This window comes from Botrytis byssoidea, assembly GCF_014898295.1.
Source record: "Botrytis byssoidea strain MUCL 94 chromosome Unknown BBYS_002, whole genome shotgun sequence".
NCBI lineage: Eukaryota > Fungi > Ascomycota > Leotiomycetes > Helotiales > Sclerotiniaceae > Botrytis > Botrytis byssoidea.
In genome coordinates, this window is record NW_024065843.1 from 1382370 (window position 1) to 1395716 (window position 13347).

General features: G+C 43.2%; 4 protein-coding genes across 4 annotated transcripts; 2 read left to right on the plus strand and 2 right to left on the minus strand.

The window, feature by feature from the left end:
• Positions 1-1335: 1335 nt before the first annotated feature.
• EAE97_001192 (uncharacterized protein) lies at positions 1336-1655 on the minus strand (the record flags this gene model as incomplete). Its single annotated transcript, XM_038871702.1, has 3 exons — positions 1336-1346; positions 1409-1458; positions 1516-1655. The coding sequence occupies 3 exons, from the start codon at positions 1653-1655 to the stop codon at positions 1336-1338; spliced, it is 201 nt and encodes a 66-aa protein (XP_038737603.1).
• Positions 1656-7336: 5681 nt separating this feature from the next.
• Positions 7337-7588, plus strand: EAE97_001193 (uncharacterized protein; the record flags this gene model as incomplete). The annotated part of the gene is made up of 1 exon (XM_038871703.1): positions 7337-7588. One exon carries the CDS (start codon positions 7337-7339, stop codon positions 7586-7588), a length of 252 nt encoding a protein of 83 aa, XP_038737604.1.
• A 769-nt stretch (positions 7589-8357) lies between these two features.
• EAE97_001194 (uncharacterized protein) lies at positions 8358-10030 on the minus strand. Its single transcript, XM_038871704.1, has 3 exons — positions 9821-10030; positions 9482-9735; positions 8358-9424 (listed from the first exon to the last, which is right to left on the minus strand). The coding sequence occupies exons 1-3, from the start codon at positions 9884-9886 to the stop codon at positions 8740-8742; spliced, it is 1005 nt and encodes a 334-aa protein (XP_038737605.1). The 5' UTR covers positions 9887-10030; the 3' UTR covers positions 8358-8739.
• Positions 10031-10370: 340 nt separating this feature from the next.
• On the plus strand, positions 10371-12514 carry EAE97_001195 (uncharacterized protein; the record flags this gene model as incomplete). Its single annotated transcript, XM_038871705.1, has 4 exons — positions 10371-10562; positions 10700-11000; positions 11051-11592; positions 11648-12514. 4 exons carry the CDS (start codon positions 10371-10373, stop codon positions 12512-12514), a joined length of 1902 nt encoding a protein of 633 aa, XP_038737606.1.
• Positions 12515-13347: the final 833 nt, after the last annotated feature.

The following is a 13347-nucleotide window of genomic DNA, read 5'->3' on the forward strand; positions in this document are numbered from 1 at the left end:
CCTTAGCTCAACTCTTTAATCAATCTGTTCATAAAAGGAAGCCTCAATATGATAAGTTTTGGAAGTACGTCTGAGAATAGATGATAAAGTTTGTTTTGATGAAATATGACGTGGATGTGTATGCCTTTGGTCCATGGTGATTGTAGGACGCGCATGTGCATGCATGTGATGATATCCATTATGGTGGGATGGTGGGATAGTGGGATGTACGGATCAAAAGGAATTACTCGTAGTTATCACTTCATATTTGTAAAAGTGGAGGACAAAAGGAATCAACACAAGCTGGTAAAGTCGAGGTGAAGATGAGTGGGGGCCAGGTTGAGGCACAGATTTGATTTTGCATGCATGTTATGTTTGGTGAAATTTGCGAGGATGGGCAAAACAGTGGAACATGCAGTACGACTGGTGTCTAGATTCCAGTAGATAATAATGTTACACGACAGATATAAGGTTTTCAAGGTGCAGATCCGATCCGATCCCATTTGATATGGCGCAGGCTATCTATCGTATAGCAAAAGCAAGAAAAAAAATCGTATGCCATGCTACAGCGTTGGAAAGAAACGTAGTGATATCAATCTATATAATTTCAATACGCGTGGAAAAGAACCCTCAGATCAACATATACCTGACCAGATCTGTCAAGATAAAACACCTGCATGTAAAGAAAACCCAAACTGCAGTACTCCTGTCAGCGCCATGGCATCTACGAGCCATTTATATCCCTCGTATCCTAATCGTCCAGCCTTTTGCAGTCATTAACACATCTCAATCGCCAGTCGCCAATCGCCCATCGCCAGCCATAAGATGTAAAACAATCGCAGATGAAACAGCGAGTGAAGGAAAACTCCGTGACCAATTACCGTATCCCCTTTTATGTAGTCCCAAACAAATGAAATAAAAATAACGAATCAAAATGAAACAAAGCTTCTTTTCCCATTCCCCTATTCCTTGTCGTAACAGCACGCATGGATTTCTCTTAAGACTATAGAATTCTCAAGCGGATGTTTCCGGTTCTCTTCCACCAACTCCCATAGCTCTAGTCGGCTTTCCGAATCGAAGGTTTCTCAATAATAGATATTCTTGAAGATCGAGCGAGTATAATTCGATATCGAGTACTTAGGAATGTCACCAAAATCTTCCAAGACTGGCTTTGATGGAGTAAAAGGGATGGGGTAAAAATTCTCAGATGTGAGTGCAGTAGTCGTTGTGTTGAGCATGGTGGTATAACTTGAGATAATCGCAGTTGGTCCTATGTTTGAAAAAAGAGGGGGATGCTATTGTTTGCGACTCTCGAGTACTAATTGCCCGCCGATTACAGATATGGTAGAGTAATCATCATCGCTTTCCTAAACGAACAAGAGTCAATTAGCTTTGGGAACGACAAGTCAATCTTCTGGGATATACGAACGTGGAGTAAGTAAATTCCAATTTGAGAGATAAGAGTGAAGAGTGTGCGAACTAAGAACAAACTGTTAGTAAATGAACAGAAGAAGAAAGTTCAGATGATACACGCACGTGACATTGATCTGATGATGATGAAGCAGATTGACGATTTCCTCCTCGGACTTTTTGTCCATGATAAAGAGTTCTGTAATCCAATATCTATGTAAGTCGAGAAGTTGCTCAACAGTGAACTCGATAGTTTGAGTCTCCATCTTAGCTCTGTAGGAAATTGTTGGTTGATGACTTGATTGATAGTAGTTATGAAGTTTTAGTGTCAAAAGCTATGAGGGTCGGGGGATGCGATGGATATAGAGCTTCGGGTGGCAAGTCCATATTAATATGCAAAGAGCCCTTAAACACCGGATAGACGAGAAGCGGAGATGGCAACTTCCCGGTAAGACACAGGCAAGGCAAGCCTACAAGGCAAAACAGTCTCTTGCTTAATGCCACATCAAGGAATAAGCGATGAATAACAAGGCGGAACATGTTAAATCCTGGTCAAATAGCAGAATCGAGAAATATGATTACCCGCTTAGGCACCCACCAATCAATGTGAACACCGGTTGACGAAACTGGTGTGGCTTGCATATACGTGGAGTTAGGTTGAGGGGGGAAGAATAGTTCGGATGATGTTACGAGAAATAGCATGGTCGGCCTTGAAGACTACCCAAAACCTTGCAGATAGATACATATACCATATCCATGGTGTCGGGTACCTTGAAGACCCAAGTAGTGGATCAGTTCGCGGCAGATGGCGTGTTTGGTTGGAATCATAGATTCCAGATCGAATTGAACTCAAGTGGTCGTTTGAAGGCAGCTTGGGGTGTAGGGGTAGCGTTCACAGAAGCGGTGAAGAGGCCTAATTGAAAGAGATACAATTGACTTTGAGAAGTATGTATTTACCTTTTTGCTCGCCCGGTAGATCTTCTAACTTCCCCGCTCGTAGCGGCAGAGAAGATTAGAAGCCGGGCAGGGATAGCAGGTCAAGGTATAAGTACAAGAAAATGATGGAGTGAAATGGGGTTGTCTTTAATATATCGTTCGGATATTTCTTTATGTGGCTGAGTTGAGAGATATATCTAGGTTTTGAAGAATATGAATTAGGAGTACATTGAGCTTTAACGGCTTTGGCTATCAGCCACGAAAGATAAAAAGGGGCGAGTAGTGGAAAACTCATCATTCAGAATTGACAAGCATTTGAGCCAGGGTTAATAATACTTAATCGTATATGAGAGAAACCGTTTGTCGTTAAACTTTCCTTTAAGCTTTCGAATCGGCTATTCTGCTTAAAGTTTGAGTTTGGGTGTTTCGACCACTCAATCGAAATTTGCTTGATAGTTCAGGTCACAAGTGGTGAATGAGGCAAATGGGTCACTACCGGGTCTTTCGGGTTAATTTCCGATAACGAGCCCCAGTCCTGTTACAGGTAGAGACCTTATGGTTACTGTGGTAGCTGTCTCTGTATTTGTTCCCGGTCTGCTGTAAGACTCCTCCCATGTCTTGCAACTTGGAACGGATCAGCTCTTTGTCAGCTAACGTCGTATGCACTAATAAATGTCCCAATAAAGAAGTAAATCCGAAAATTGAGCATGTAGGGTTTAGTTTATATCAAATCACATCGATGCCGGTAGTCAAGCGTTCAGCTCTAACCCCAAAACCCACCAATCAATGACCAGTTGTAATCTTTTAGTTTACTGCAATTCTTCTTTTGGATATCGCAGGCCCAGGTACAACATCATTAGGACGAGTAATATCTGTCACAAAAGGAGAATCAATCGGTTGATCTTTAAGAAGAACCTCATTACCTTATGACGGTCTGTGCCAATCATACCAAGCATTGAGCCTATTGAAACGGTTATCAAAGCGCTTCAGCATGTAATAATGGATGTGATAATACAAATAAAACTGCTGTGCGGAGTTGCTACACCTCATACTTTTTCGGATCGGATATGAAATTCGTGTGGCATCCGATGTAACCCTAATGTTTGACCCGAATTACAATTTGAGTATGGATCAGCAGATTCAATCGCCTCTAACGGCCACCTGCATTTGAGGGCATTGAACTCATGCAGCTACGGGTGAATGCATTGCTGAGTAGACGTTTGAGAAGCTGACCATGTGGAAAACACATGTCAGCAAGGGCTGGAAATTTCCAATGACTGCAAATAAATACACATTTGAGTTTGTGAAACTTACCCGACTATATCGTACCACTTTTAAATGTCTAAGATAAAGTCGCAACCTTCCGGCTTCCCCGAATATACTTTTGTCTAACTTTTGAATATACACGCCCTATGCGCCAGCAATCAAGGGTAAGTCTCGCTTAGTGGTCTCCCATGTCAATCTCAAATATGCTAAGACAAAATGCTGTTTATGTTGCAGATCATCATCATCAGACGGGAAATCAGACCAGCTATCATCTGAAACAAGAACTCAGTATGTGAGGATATGCCTTAGCTTTCCCGTGTGATCCTTTGCTATTTCGGGAATGATACAGCGAGTCTGATTGTGATCGGCCTCGGTAGATACCCTTAAGTTAAGGTACCTTAGATACCTCTAAGGTATGTGCACGCCTCGACCACTCTGATTCATCTCATTACGAGTATCCGGAATTCCGAGTAATCTGGTAAGGTTGACATTGACCAAAGGTAGGGGCTATCGGTTTGTGCCTTTGTTTTTGAGAACGGATTGCTAGGTAGGTAGGACACATGCGATTTGGTAAGGTTACATCTTGGCTGTCTGCTCGCCCTGTAAACTTTGAATCAACCAGGTGAATCACCGAAGAATAAGAAAGAAAGGCAGTGGTTGACTGGTCATAAGTCTGCAAAGCCCTGCCCTGGACTCTGCTCTATTGTTCGGGTATTCTCGATCATTCGTTTTTCTACAGGTATACCTTGTTGATTTTGTTTAGGTTACATTTAATATTATTCGTCGAAGGGTAATATATGGGGTACATGTATCTAAAAAGTTCATTGTTCGTAAGGTAAAGGTTGAGAAGAGTTGGTCGAAAAGATTGTAGGATTTTTCTATAATCCTTCCATAATCCATACCACCAAATCCCTTCAACCTTTTTGCTTCACGTCAATCAAGTAATTTATACCACTACCGCATCGGACAACCTGCAGCAGGAGGGGCCTGCCAATGTTTTTATTCCCAGTGTTTTTAACCTAAATAAGAAATAAGGTATACCCGATCATAGCTTTTTTTACTTTGGAAAATGCCTCTTCGCAGTTGCTAGGTTTGTCATTTTTATTTTAGTAATTGAGGGAGCAGGGAGCATTGGACTAGGGATTTCGATGCGAAGCGTCTAGGATATAGGGGTTGGATGACGTTGACAAGTCTCGCAATACGCATGTTTCCGTTCGTAGATACCTCCTTCGGCCCCTTATATCGGAGATTCCCTTTCGAGAGTTTATACGACATCGAACAATCACAAATATATATATATATATATCGAGCGGTCAGAGAAGAAGAAGTGCCTTGCCTATCGTTGATCGAATAAGAAGTCACATGCCTTACTCTTTGCATTCAGGTCACATTCAAGGCACAGTGACATCCAAATGTGTTGCCCCCCTCCGCCTCATCCCTGACTATCACGCGATCACCTTCAATATGCAGGAAACAGATGTGTTGTCGAAAGGAATTCTGAATATTCAATCTGCACTGGTGCCTTTTCATCTTCGTGTTCGATGTGCGGAACGTTATGGAGCCATTAAGGCGTCAATCTCGCCCACCATTACACTGCATTAGCTTGCCGTAAGGAAGATAATGATATCGTGCTGTGGTACAATTATATCATCCAACCGGAATTAAAGCCATTTACTCTAATCATTGACCTCAAACACTGCAGAGCGTATTGCCGAGGTAGCAATTGTCAAGGGACATATATCTATCATTTCACATCACGGTACCTGGATGTCGGCAGTGAACCAATGGTATGACCGTCTCCCAAAATTGACCCACGGTTTCGCGAACTTTATGCATGTACTGGGTAGTCGTTGGGTCAGATCTATCTACTAGGAAATCATCTTCGCTGCAAACACAAAAAATGTCAAACATATCCGAGTTACATCATAGGCAAGAAGCCTAGTGCTGAAGTTCCTCTTACTCAAATCAGAAATCACCAGTCAGATTCTTATCTACACCTAGGTTTAGGGCCAGGGTCACCACAGGAGAAGATCCACATCTACGCCTCTTTGGTGCATATTCTTTGCGTACTCGATGATGTGTGGATGCCCAGATGCTTGTGCATGAAAAGAACCAGTATATTCCAGTCTTCAGTGCTTCCTCGTCCGCGTTTTGATATGTGCAAAAGTCGATTCAAGCATCCTTGCCTACAGTTAACGGGATCGAAGCACCCAGCTATCCGTCACACAACATAAGTATCCGTATTCCGGTCGCTGGAGAACCTGATATCTCATCTCACACAATTGGGCCAACATCAACGAAATACACAAATCGATTCTCTTACATAACGTATTAGGCTCTTCGTTGATCATATTCTAGCCCTACTTCAGTTATGGTTCCAGTTTACATTCGCAGCCTAACATCTTGTATCCCACCGGGGACTCCCAGAATGTTTCCGGTGTAGCACTAAGAAACGGATCAGAAATTTATTCCCTAGTCTGACTGTGTTCGCCGGCCACTTCGTGAACAGAAATAAGCATGTACTCCGATGGACGACAGTGATTGAGTGGTTGTGGTGCAATTATTGGTGTCGCGAGGTATTATCAGAATCATCGGAAATATACTTACAAGTTAGATTTCCACTTCATCTCTACGCCCCCAATCAATTTACTCCCAGTCATCATGCAGCCAGGCTTCTTATAGGCCCAATCGAGCTTTCACAAACTACCAGCTTCGAATGTGGGAGTGAATTTATGGAACCATATCATAGTAGTTCCTAGCAGCTCCCTCTGCCACCACCCAGGTATCGGGCTTTTTTGCTGACAGGGCTCTGAATATTGGGGGTCATCATCACACAACAAATACACCAATTCGTTTGGCAATTATTGATTCGAATTTCTGCATCGGGCCCTTCAATCCTAGGAAAATTAACTGGCTATAATATGCCTACTAATTTGGGTTGGCAGCGGTAACGAGGTAATCAGCCGACGCAACTTCATAAGATATTGTCGAATATCATATGTCGAGAATCAACCAGGTACGAAGTCCCAGATACGATAATTTCAATTGACGGATTCATGGAGCATAGCACACGTTCGTACAGATTTTATTCAGCCATGCGATTGCCGGACCAGAAAGTCAAGAAAGCTATGAAAGCCAACCACGACAAGAGAGAGTCCCGTGACTGGGAAATAGATAGCTGCAGATCTGAAAGCGACCAATGACACAAGAAAGAATGTCCTGGGGATGCCTACGTGGACTTGCATACGCCTTGAATGATTTCCACTCCTGCTCTCATACTGATCGAAAACGTGGGCATCATAATGATCTGCGTTTTCAATAATTGGATCAAGATTCCTGCCTCTGACTCCTTGCAATGAGCCGACTAGTTATACTTAATTCGAATGTCATATATGTCTTTTTCGTTCTTCGGGGACCGGCTTTCTGAGCATTCACAGTTCAGCAATCAAGGGCTTTTAGAGCAGTATGGAGAGATCAATTCTCAAGAACCAATGTGCCCCGCCTCACCCAAATCGGACTTTCAGGTAGCACGCGCTACCCGCGGTTCGCCTTTTCAGCTTAAATCTAGATTGGAACATTGGTCAGCCAATCCACCAATGTACCGTGCCGTTCCGTGATTAGACGATGATGAAGGTAACTCCACGCCAAACAAAAGATATAAATTCCACGCGAGTGGGACGATAGCGAATTTTAATGGATACGTTCGTCACTCAACGACCACACACTTCAGCATGGTTCAATCAGCATGATTGAAAGGCATGGTTGTATGGATACCATAACTAGCGCCACGCGGGGACCTCAACTCATTGATTGTCGATCGCTGGGAACTTTGGCTTCAGCAAGGGTCTCGGAACCACCATCTGGTAAATTTCGGGTAATTGCGGGGGTCTTTGATGAGGAAGTATGGGTTCGAACGGGAAAGATTTACTTGATAGATGCACACCAAGTGCACGTTGTTATCGCCGCTAAGCTACGCCACCCATGGGGACTGGGGTGATGATTATATCGGCTATTTGAACGATATGTCTACTTTCATGACTTTTATGACATTAGACTCGCGATATGAAGGTTTTGCAATTTGGGAAATAAAGCAAAGTGGTATGGCCGAACTCTCACGTTGACGAGTCCGGTCCGTAACTACACGACCCATTCCGAGATTCACATTTCTTACATTCCCACCCAGACACCGAGGATTAAGCACCGCCGGGTCATCATAAATTGTACCTGGTGACGTCCTTCCATAACCCCTTTCAGCCCCTAACCCGAGATGGCTAGGAAGGTCCCCCTTACTAACCCTCGAGTCCCAAGTTTTAGAACTCAAAGATTAATAGAGCAGTGGACCGAGGGCCTCTTCTCCCCAACATCACACCATTGCACAGTACGAGTTTCTGATTGCATATCAGCTATTCTGAAGCATGAACTATATCAGGTTTTCACAAACACCTTTTCTCCCATCCCTCAGAGATTTCCATTATTAAAGCTGTTCCGACTTCGAGTAAACTCCCTCTCAACTTCTTTAGACAAAACTACCGCATTGCGCGAATCCAGCCTACCACACTTGAGCCACAGTACAAATTACCATTTCAACCCTGATGGTGAAGGAAAGAGCATGGTATAATCTACACGGAAAATGACATACTTGCGGTATGAACGTGAGTCAAGAAAACATGCCTACTACCTCCTCTCAACCAGCCGATTAGCTAGCTTAAACAAGTAGAATGTCGCAACAAAAATACGAACTCAAAATACTTTCACCCTTTGCAACAGAACTATCTATTATACTCTCCTTTCCCGTTTTCCTTGAAATTTCTTGAATTTGAGTATCAAACATGCCAACCGTTTGAAGAAGCATTTGTCTGTCGTCTGTCAAGAACTAGAACATCTCCCGGGAATGCTTGATTAAGAGAATGTCATTATAACAGTTTCTCGATAAAAAGAGGTCTCCCTAACGTCAGTCTTCCCCAATGCCTCGAGTGTATGTTGTGAGAAATACCGTATCACATAATCAGGAAAGGAAAGAATAAGTAGAGGACCAGAAATAAGCTTGCATTAACTCCACCTCCAGACCAACTATGTCATTGTAGAGATTTTTATGCTAAGCTCTAACTAGCAGCCAAACGCCTATTATACAGTATCATATGGAAATCATTACAATTCTTCGTCAACATCCATGTCCTGTGGTGCGTGGCCATTTGCTCCATTCTTTTCCTTTGGTGCAGAGGCCTCCTTATCAATCATCTGTCTCGAAACCGAGACAATGTTATCTTCGATAAGCTTCTGGCCAACATCTTCCAAGTGCTTCTTTGGATCAACCTTTCCAACATATCTAGTCTTCAATTGATCTTTTGTCATCTCAGTCTCTTCCTTGACACGCTTCTCATAGCCTTCGGCAAGTCCAACTAGCTTTTGTAATCGCTCGGTATTGCGAGTTCCCTCGACTCTGAAATCATCCATCTGCAGACCTTCGGTCCATACATGCTTGTGTAAATTCAGTAACATACTCTCTTCCAAGGCATTCTTGCGATAGTCGATTCCTATGCTGTAGTAATGCCTGTTGAGACCGTGAATGAGCGCTTGGATAGAAGGTTTGTTGAGATGTCCCAAATTGGAGGTACTTTGACGAGGTTCTTGGCCGAGCATAAGTGATTGTGGGTTGATGAGACGGAAAGCATCAATAACGACCTTTCCCTTCACGGATTGAATAGGATCGACAACGACGGCAACAGCTCGAGGTGTCAATTGCTCAAATGATTGTTGAGTGTTGATATCGACAGATGATAGCCAGCAGCCAAAACCGGGATGCGAATGGTACCAGCCAACAACGGTTTCCGGTCTGCGAGATATGATGTTAGAGCCTTCCAGATTTTAGAGAAGGGAAAGGTGAACGAACCGTCCTGTCTGTCTCAACATATCCATCATTTTTGTTTGAAATACTGGGTCTACTGCCTCGACACTGACACCTGTACCACTTTGTGGCATAGCAAATACATCCACAACTCGAACTGTGAAGTCATCCACGAACTCTCCCAACATTAAACCCATAACTTCCATGGGTACACCAGCTCTGCCATGTCGCAACATCTTGAGTAGTGCCAACGAAGAGATATATACAGTTTCGGAGTTATCGATCAAACCAGGATTGTCCTAAGAATTATGTTAGTTTACTTTCATAACAATCCTCGAGATAATCAAGCTCGCCGTGCTGGATTTTGGAAATAGTATAGCTTACACCTCCACCTGGACTTCCGCCTGCCATAGGCCCGCCACTGGCCAATAACTGATTTAGTCTATCCATTGTGACTTGATCAATCTATGAGTAAATAAAAGAAGGGTATCTCGAGAAAATTGGATGATGAGGTTGAAAACGAAAAGTGTCAAAGTATTAGATGGTGTTGTGAAGCTCCAACTTAAGGCAGCTTAGAAACGCGCATGAAGTTCGTAAGGGTAAAGTCATTATGTAATCAACAACACATGACTGTTCAGCCTTGCGATATAGCCTCGACAGTGGCACTCATCCAATGAGCGACAGGATTGTTTTTTAGTACATTCGGTCATCATTGCTTGACCCCTGCTATAAGCTCTCTCTCACCTTTTTATCTCCCACGGATGTCTTTCCCATTTATTCTTTCTGCCTCGTCTCAAATAGCCCTTCAACAACCACAACTCTGTATGTAAATCTAACCCAACATTTTATTCAATTCAACAACAATTATCAACTATCCGATCGATCCTACACTTCGAGTTACTTCTTAGTGGTTACAATCACAAACTCATCCAATATGTCGAAATCCTTCGCGCCTTTAGATCCGGTGTCGAATGGGCCAAGCACCAAAAAGAGGGTCGCATACTTTTACGATTCAGATGTCGGAAACTATGCTTATGTTGCAGGACATCCTATGAAGCCTCATAGAATACGTTTGGCGCACAGTTTGATTATGAATTATGGAGTTTACCAGAAGATGGAGATTTATGTGAGTTGTGATCGAGAACGCCCTTCATCAAGATTGCTATGCCATCACCTACCCCATTTGCGATTGCAAATTTAAGGGCGAGCATCAAATGATTCAAGTAGACTTCATTTTAATAATGTACTGACGGTGCTTGACAGCGAGCAAAACCAGCGACCCGGCACGAAATGACCCAATTTCATACCGATGAATACATCGACTTTCTTCAGAGAGTCACTCCCGACAACATGGATTCTTTCGCTAAGGAACAAGGGAAATATAACGTCGGCGATGATTGTCCTGTCTTCGATGGACTGTTTGAGTTCTGTGGAATCAGCGCTGGTGGTAGTATGGAGGGTGCAGCTCGTCTAAATCGTTCAAAGTGCGATATTGCTATCAATTGGGCCGGAGGGCTACATCACGCAAAGAAAAGTGAAGCAAGTGGCTTCTGCTATGTCAATGGTAGGAATTCTCTTCTCCGCATTAATGATATCGTGCTAATTTAGTTTAAGACATCGTTCTCGGCATAATCGAGCTCTTGCGCTTCAAGAAGCGAGTTCTCTATATTGATATCGATGTTCATCACGGTGACGGTGTCGAGGAAGCCTTCTATACGACAGATAGAGTGATGACAGTTTCATTCCACAAATATGGTGAATATTTCCCTGGGACTGGTGAACTACGAGATATTGGCGTTGGACAAGGCAAGAACTACGCAGTCAATTTCCCACTTCGTGACGGCATCGACGATGTCACCTATAAGTCTATCTTTGAGCCTGTTATCCAGAGTGTTATGGATTACTATCAACCAGAAGCGATCGTTCTTCAGTGTGGCGGAGACAGTCTTTCAGGTGATCGGTTGGGATGTTTCAATTTGAGCATGAGAGGCCACGCGAATTGTGTTCAATTTGTCAAAAGTTTTAACAAGCCCACTTTAGTGCTGGGAGGAGGTGGGTATACTATGCGTAATGTAGCACGAACTTGGGCATTTGAGACCGGTGTTCTAGTTGGCAAGGAAATGGACCCCGTACTTCCTTACAACGAGTATTACGAGGTATGGTTCCTGCTGGATCTTTTTGAAAACATCTTGAATTGACACATATGTTTAGTATTACGGCCCTGATTACGAACTTGATGTTCGAGCCTCTAATATGGAGAACGCTAATTCCAAAGATTATCTCGAAAAGATCAAAATCCAAGTCATCGAGAATCTGAAGAGAACTGCTCATGCCCCATCTGTACAGATGCAAGATGTACCCCGTACTACCCTGACTGGCGCAACAGACGAAGATGATGATATTATGGCTGACGCCGATGAAGACGAAAACATGGATGTTCGTCATACCGAGCACCGAAACGATAAGCATGTGGCCCGGGATGATGAATTCGACGAAGGCGATGAAGAAGAAGCAAATCTTGCAAATGGCGCATTTGCTCAGAATGGACAAGTAAAACAGCGCAACCACACTTACTCCGATGTTGATATGGACAGTGGTGTTCCCACTCCCGAAATTGAAGTTCACGACGAGATTGAAGATGCACCAACAGCTGTAACCGAAGCGAACGCAAAAGTTAATGCAGAGCTCATGGAGCAAAAGACCCAAGATGTCGCAGCTGCCGAAACCCTTGAAGCAGGCCCATCGAATGCCCCATCTCGCTCAAACTCACCTAACCCGATTGTTGACGACGAAGGTGATATTGATATGGCAGAACCGCTTGAAGCCACGACCGTGGCATTGGTTCAAGAAAAAGCCGAAAAATCACCTGTGCCCCAAACAGCCTCAGCGAAAGACCCTCCCAAGGCCAACATTGCTACGGATACTGAAGCTGCTGCTAGTAGCGAGCAAATCGTACCCGAAACAACCATTCCCAAAGCAGACCCTGTTATACTAAAGCAAGAAAGCGACACTGAACGACAAGATGCTAATGTGACAGCAGAAGCCAGTAAGGAAACTGCCGAGCAGACTCAGTCATGAGCAAATCCAAGAACACTAATATTGTTCCAACTACGTCTGCTTTCGAAATTATGGGGTTATTGGATTTCAAACAGATTCAGAATTTAAAATCCTGCTCTATGCCTATGCTCTTCTGGGCAAGCAATTCTCTACATTGGAATACACAAATGATCTAAGGCGAACGGCAGTCCGATGAATTAATATATACAACAACGGACGCGTCTGGAATTCGCGTTGTATGATGTCATTCAGAGCGGTACTAATCTTGACGAGCTTTAAGTCCGACAATCGGTCTTGAGTCTTCGCATAAATTTCCTTTTGTAATTCTTCAGTCATATGTAGGAGGGATGGTAAATTGAGCAGGGCGTACATGGCGAACGAGACCAGGAATTCACAAGGGCGTGGAATTCTCGCAGACTATGATACTTTATGGAGATGGGATCCTTGCAGCTCACGCTGCCTCTGTTTCCCCGGACCCAGCTGCCTCTACCTGGAGAGTATACCAATACTTTGGTGTTATTAGGATTAAAAGGGATTTCAATATATTTGACTGTAATTAAAGAAGCTATGAATTATTCATCAACTGGCAACGAAATTGTGAAGGAGAGCAATACTTTGGGAGTATTGGTGTAAGAAAATTGAATTTAGTCGTGAATGCCAGAAACTTGACAAATGTGGACCATTAGCATTAGAATAAACATTTACTCTGTAATAATAATATAAGAATGATAAGTGTTCAGAATTATGCTGGTGTTGAACTCACGAGGGCGAAGAAGAAATTCTGTAACTTTCACAATGTAAAGTGGATCCATCCTTTTTTCGCTTATTTCAGATTAGGGTTTCCACTACCAAAT

What these genes read in the sequence shown, in the direction of transcription:
- EAE97_001194 (XM_038871704.1), bottom strand. Translation starts at nt 9,886, where the DNA reads ATGGATAGACTAAATCAGTTATTGGCCAGTGGCGGGCCTATGGCAGGC. An exon ending in GCGGAAGTCCAGGTGGAGGT is followed by an intron (nt 9,736 to 9,820) that starts GTAAGCTATACT and finishes CATAATTCTTAG; the next exon opens with GACAATCCTGGTTTGATCGA. An exon ending in ATGTTGAGACAGACAGGACG is followed by an intron (nt 9,425 to 9,481) that starts GTTCGTTCACCT and finishes CATATCTCGCAG; the next exon opens with ACCGGAAACCGTTGTTGGCT.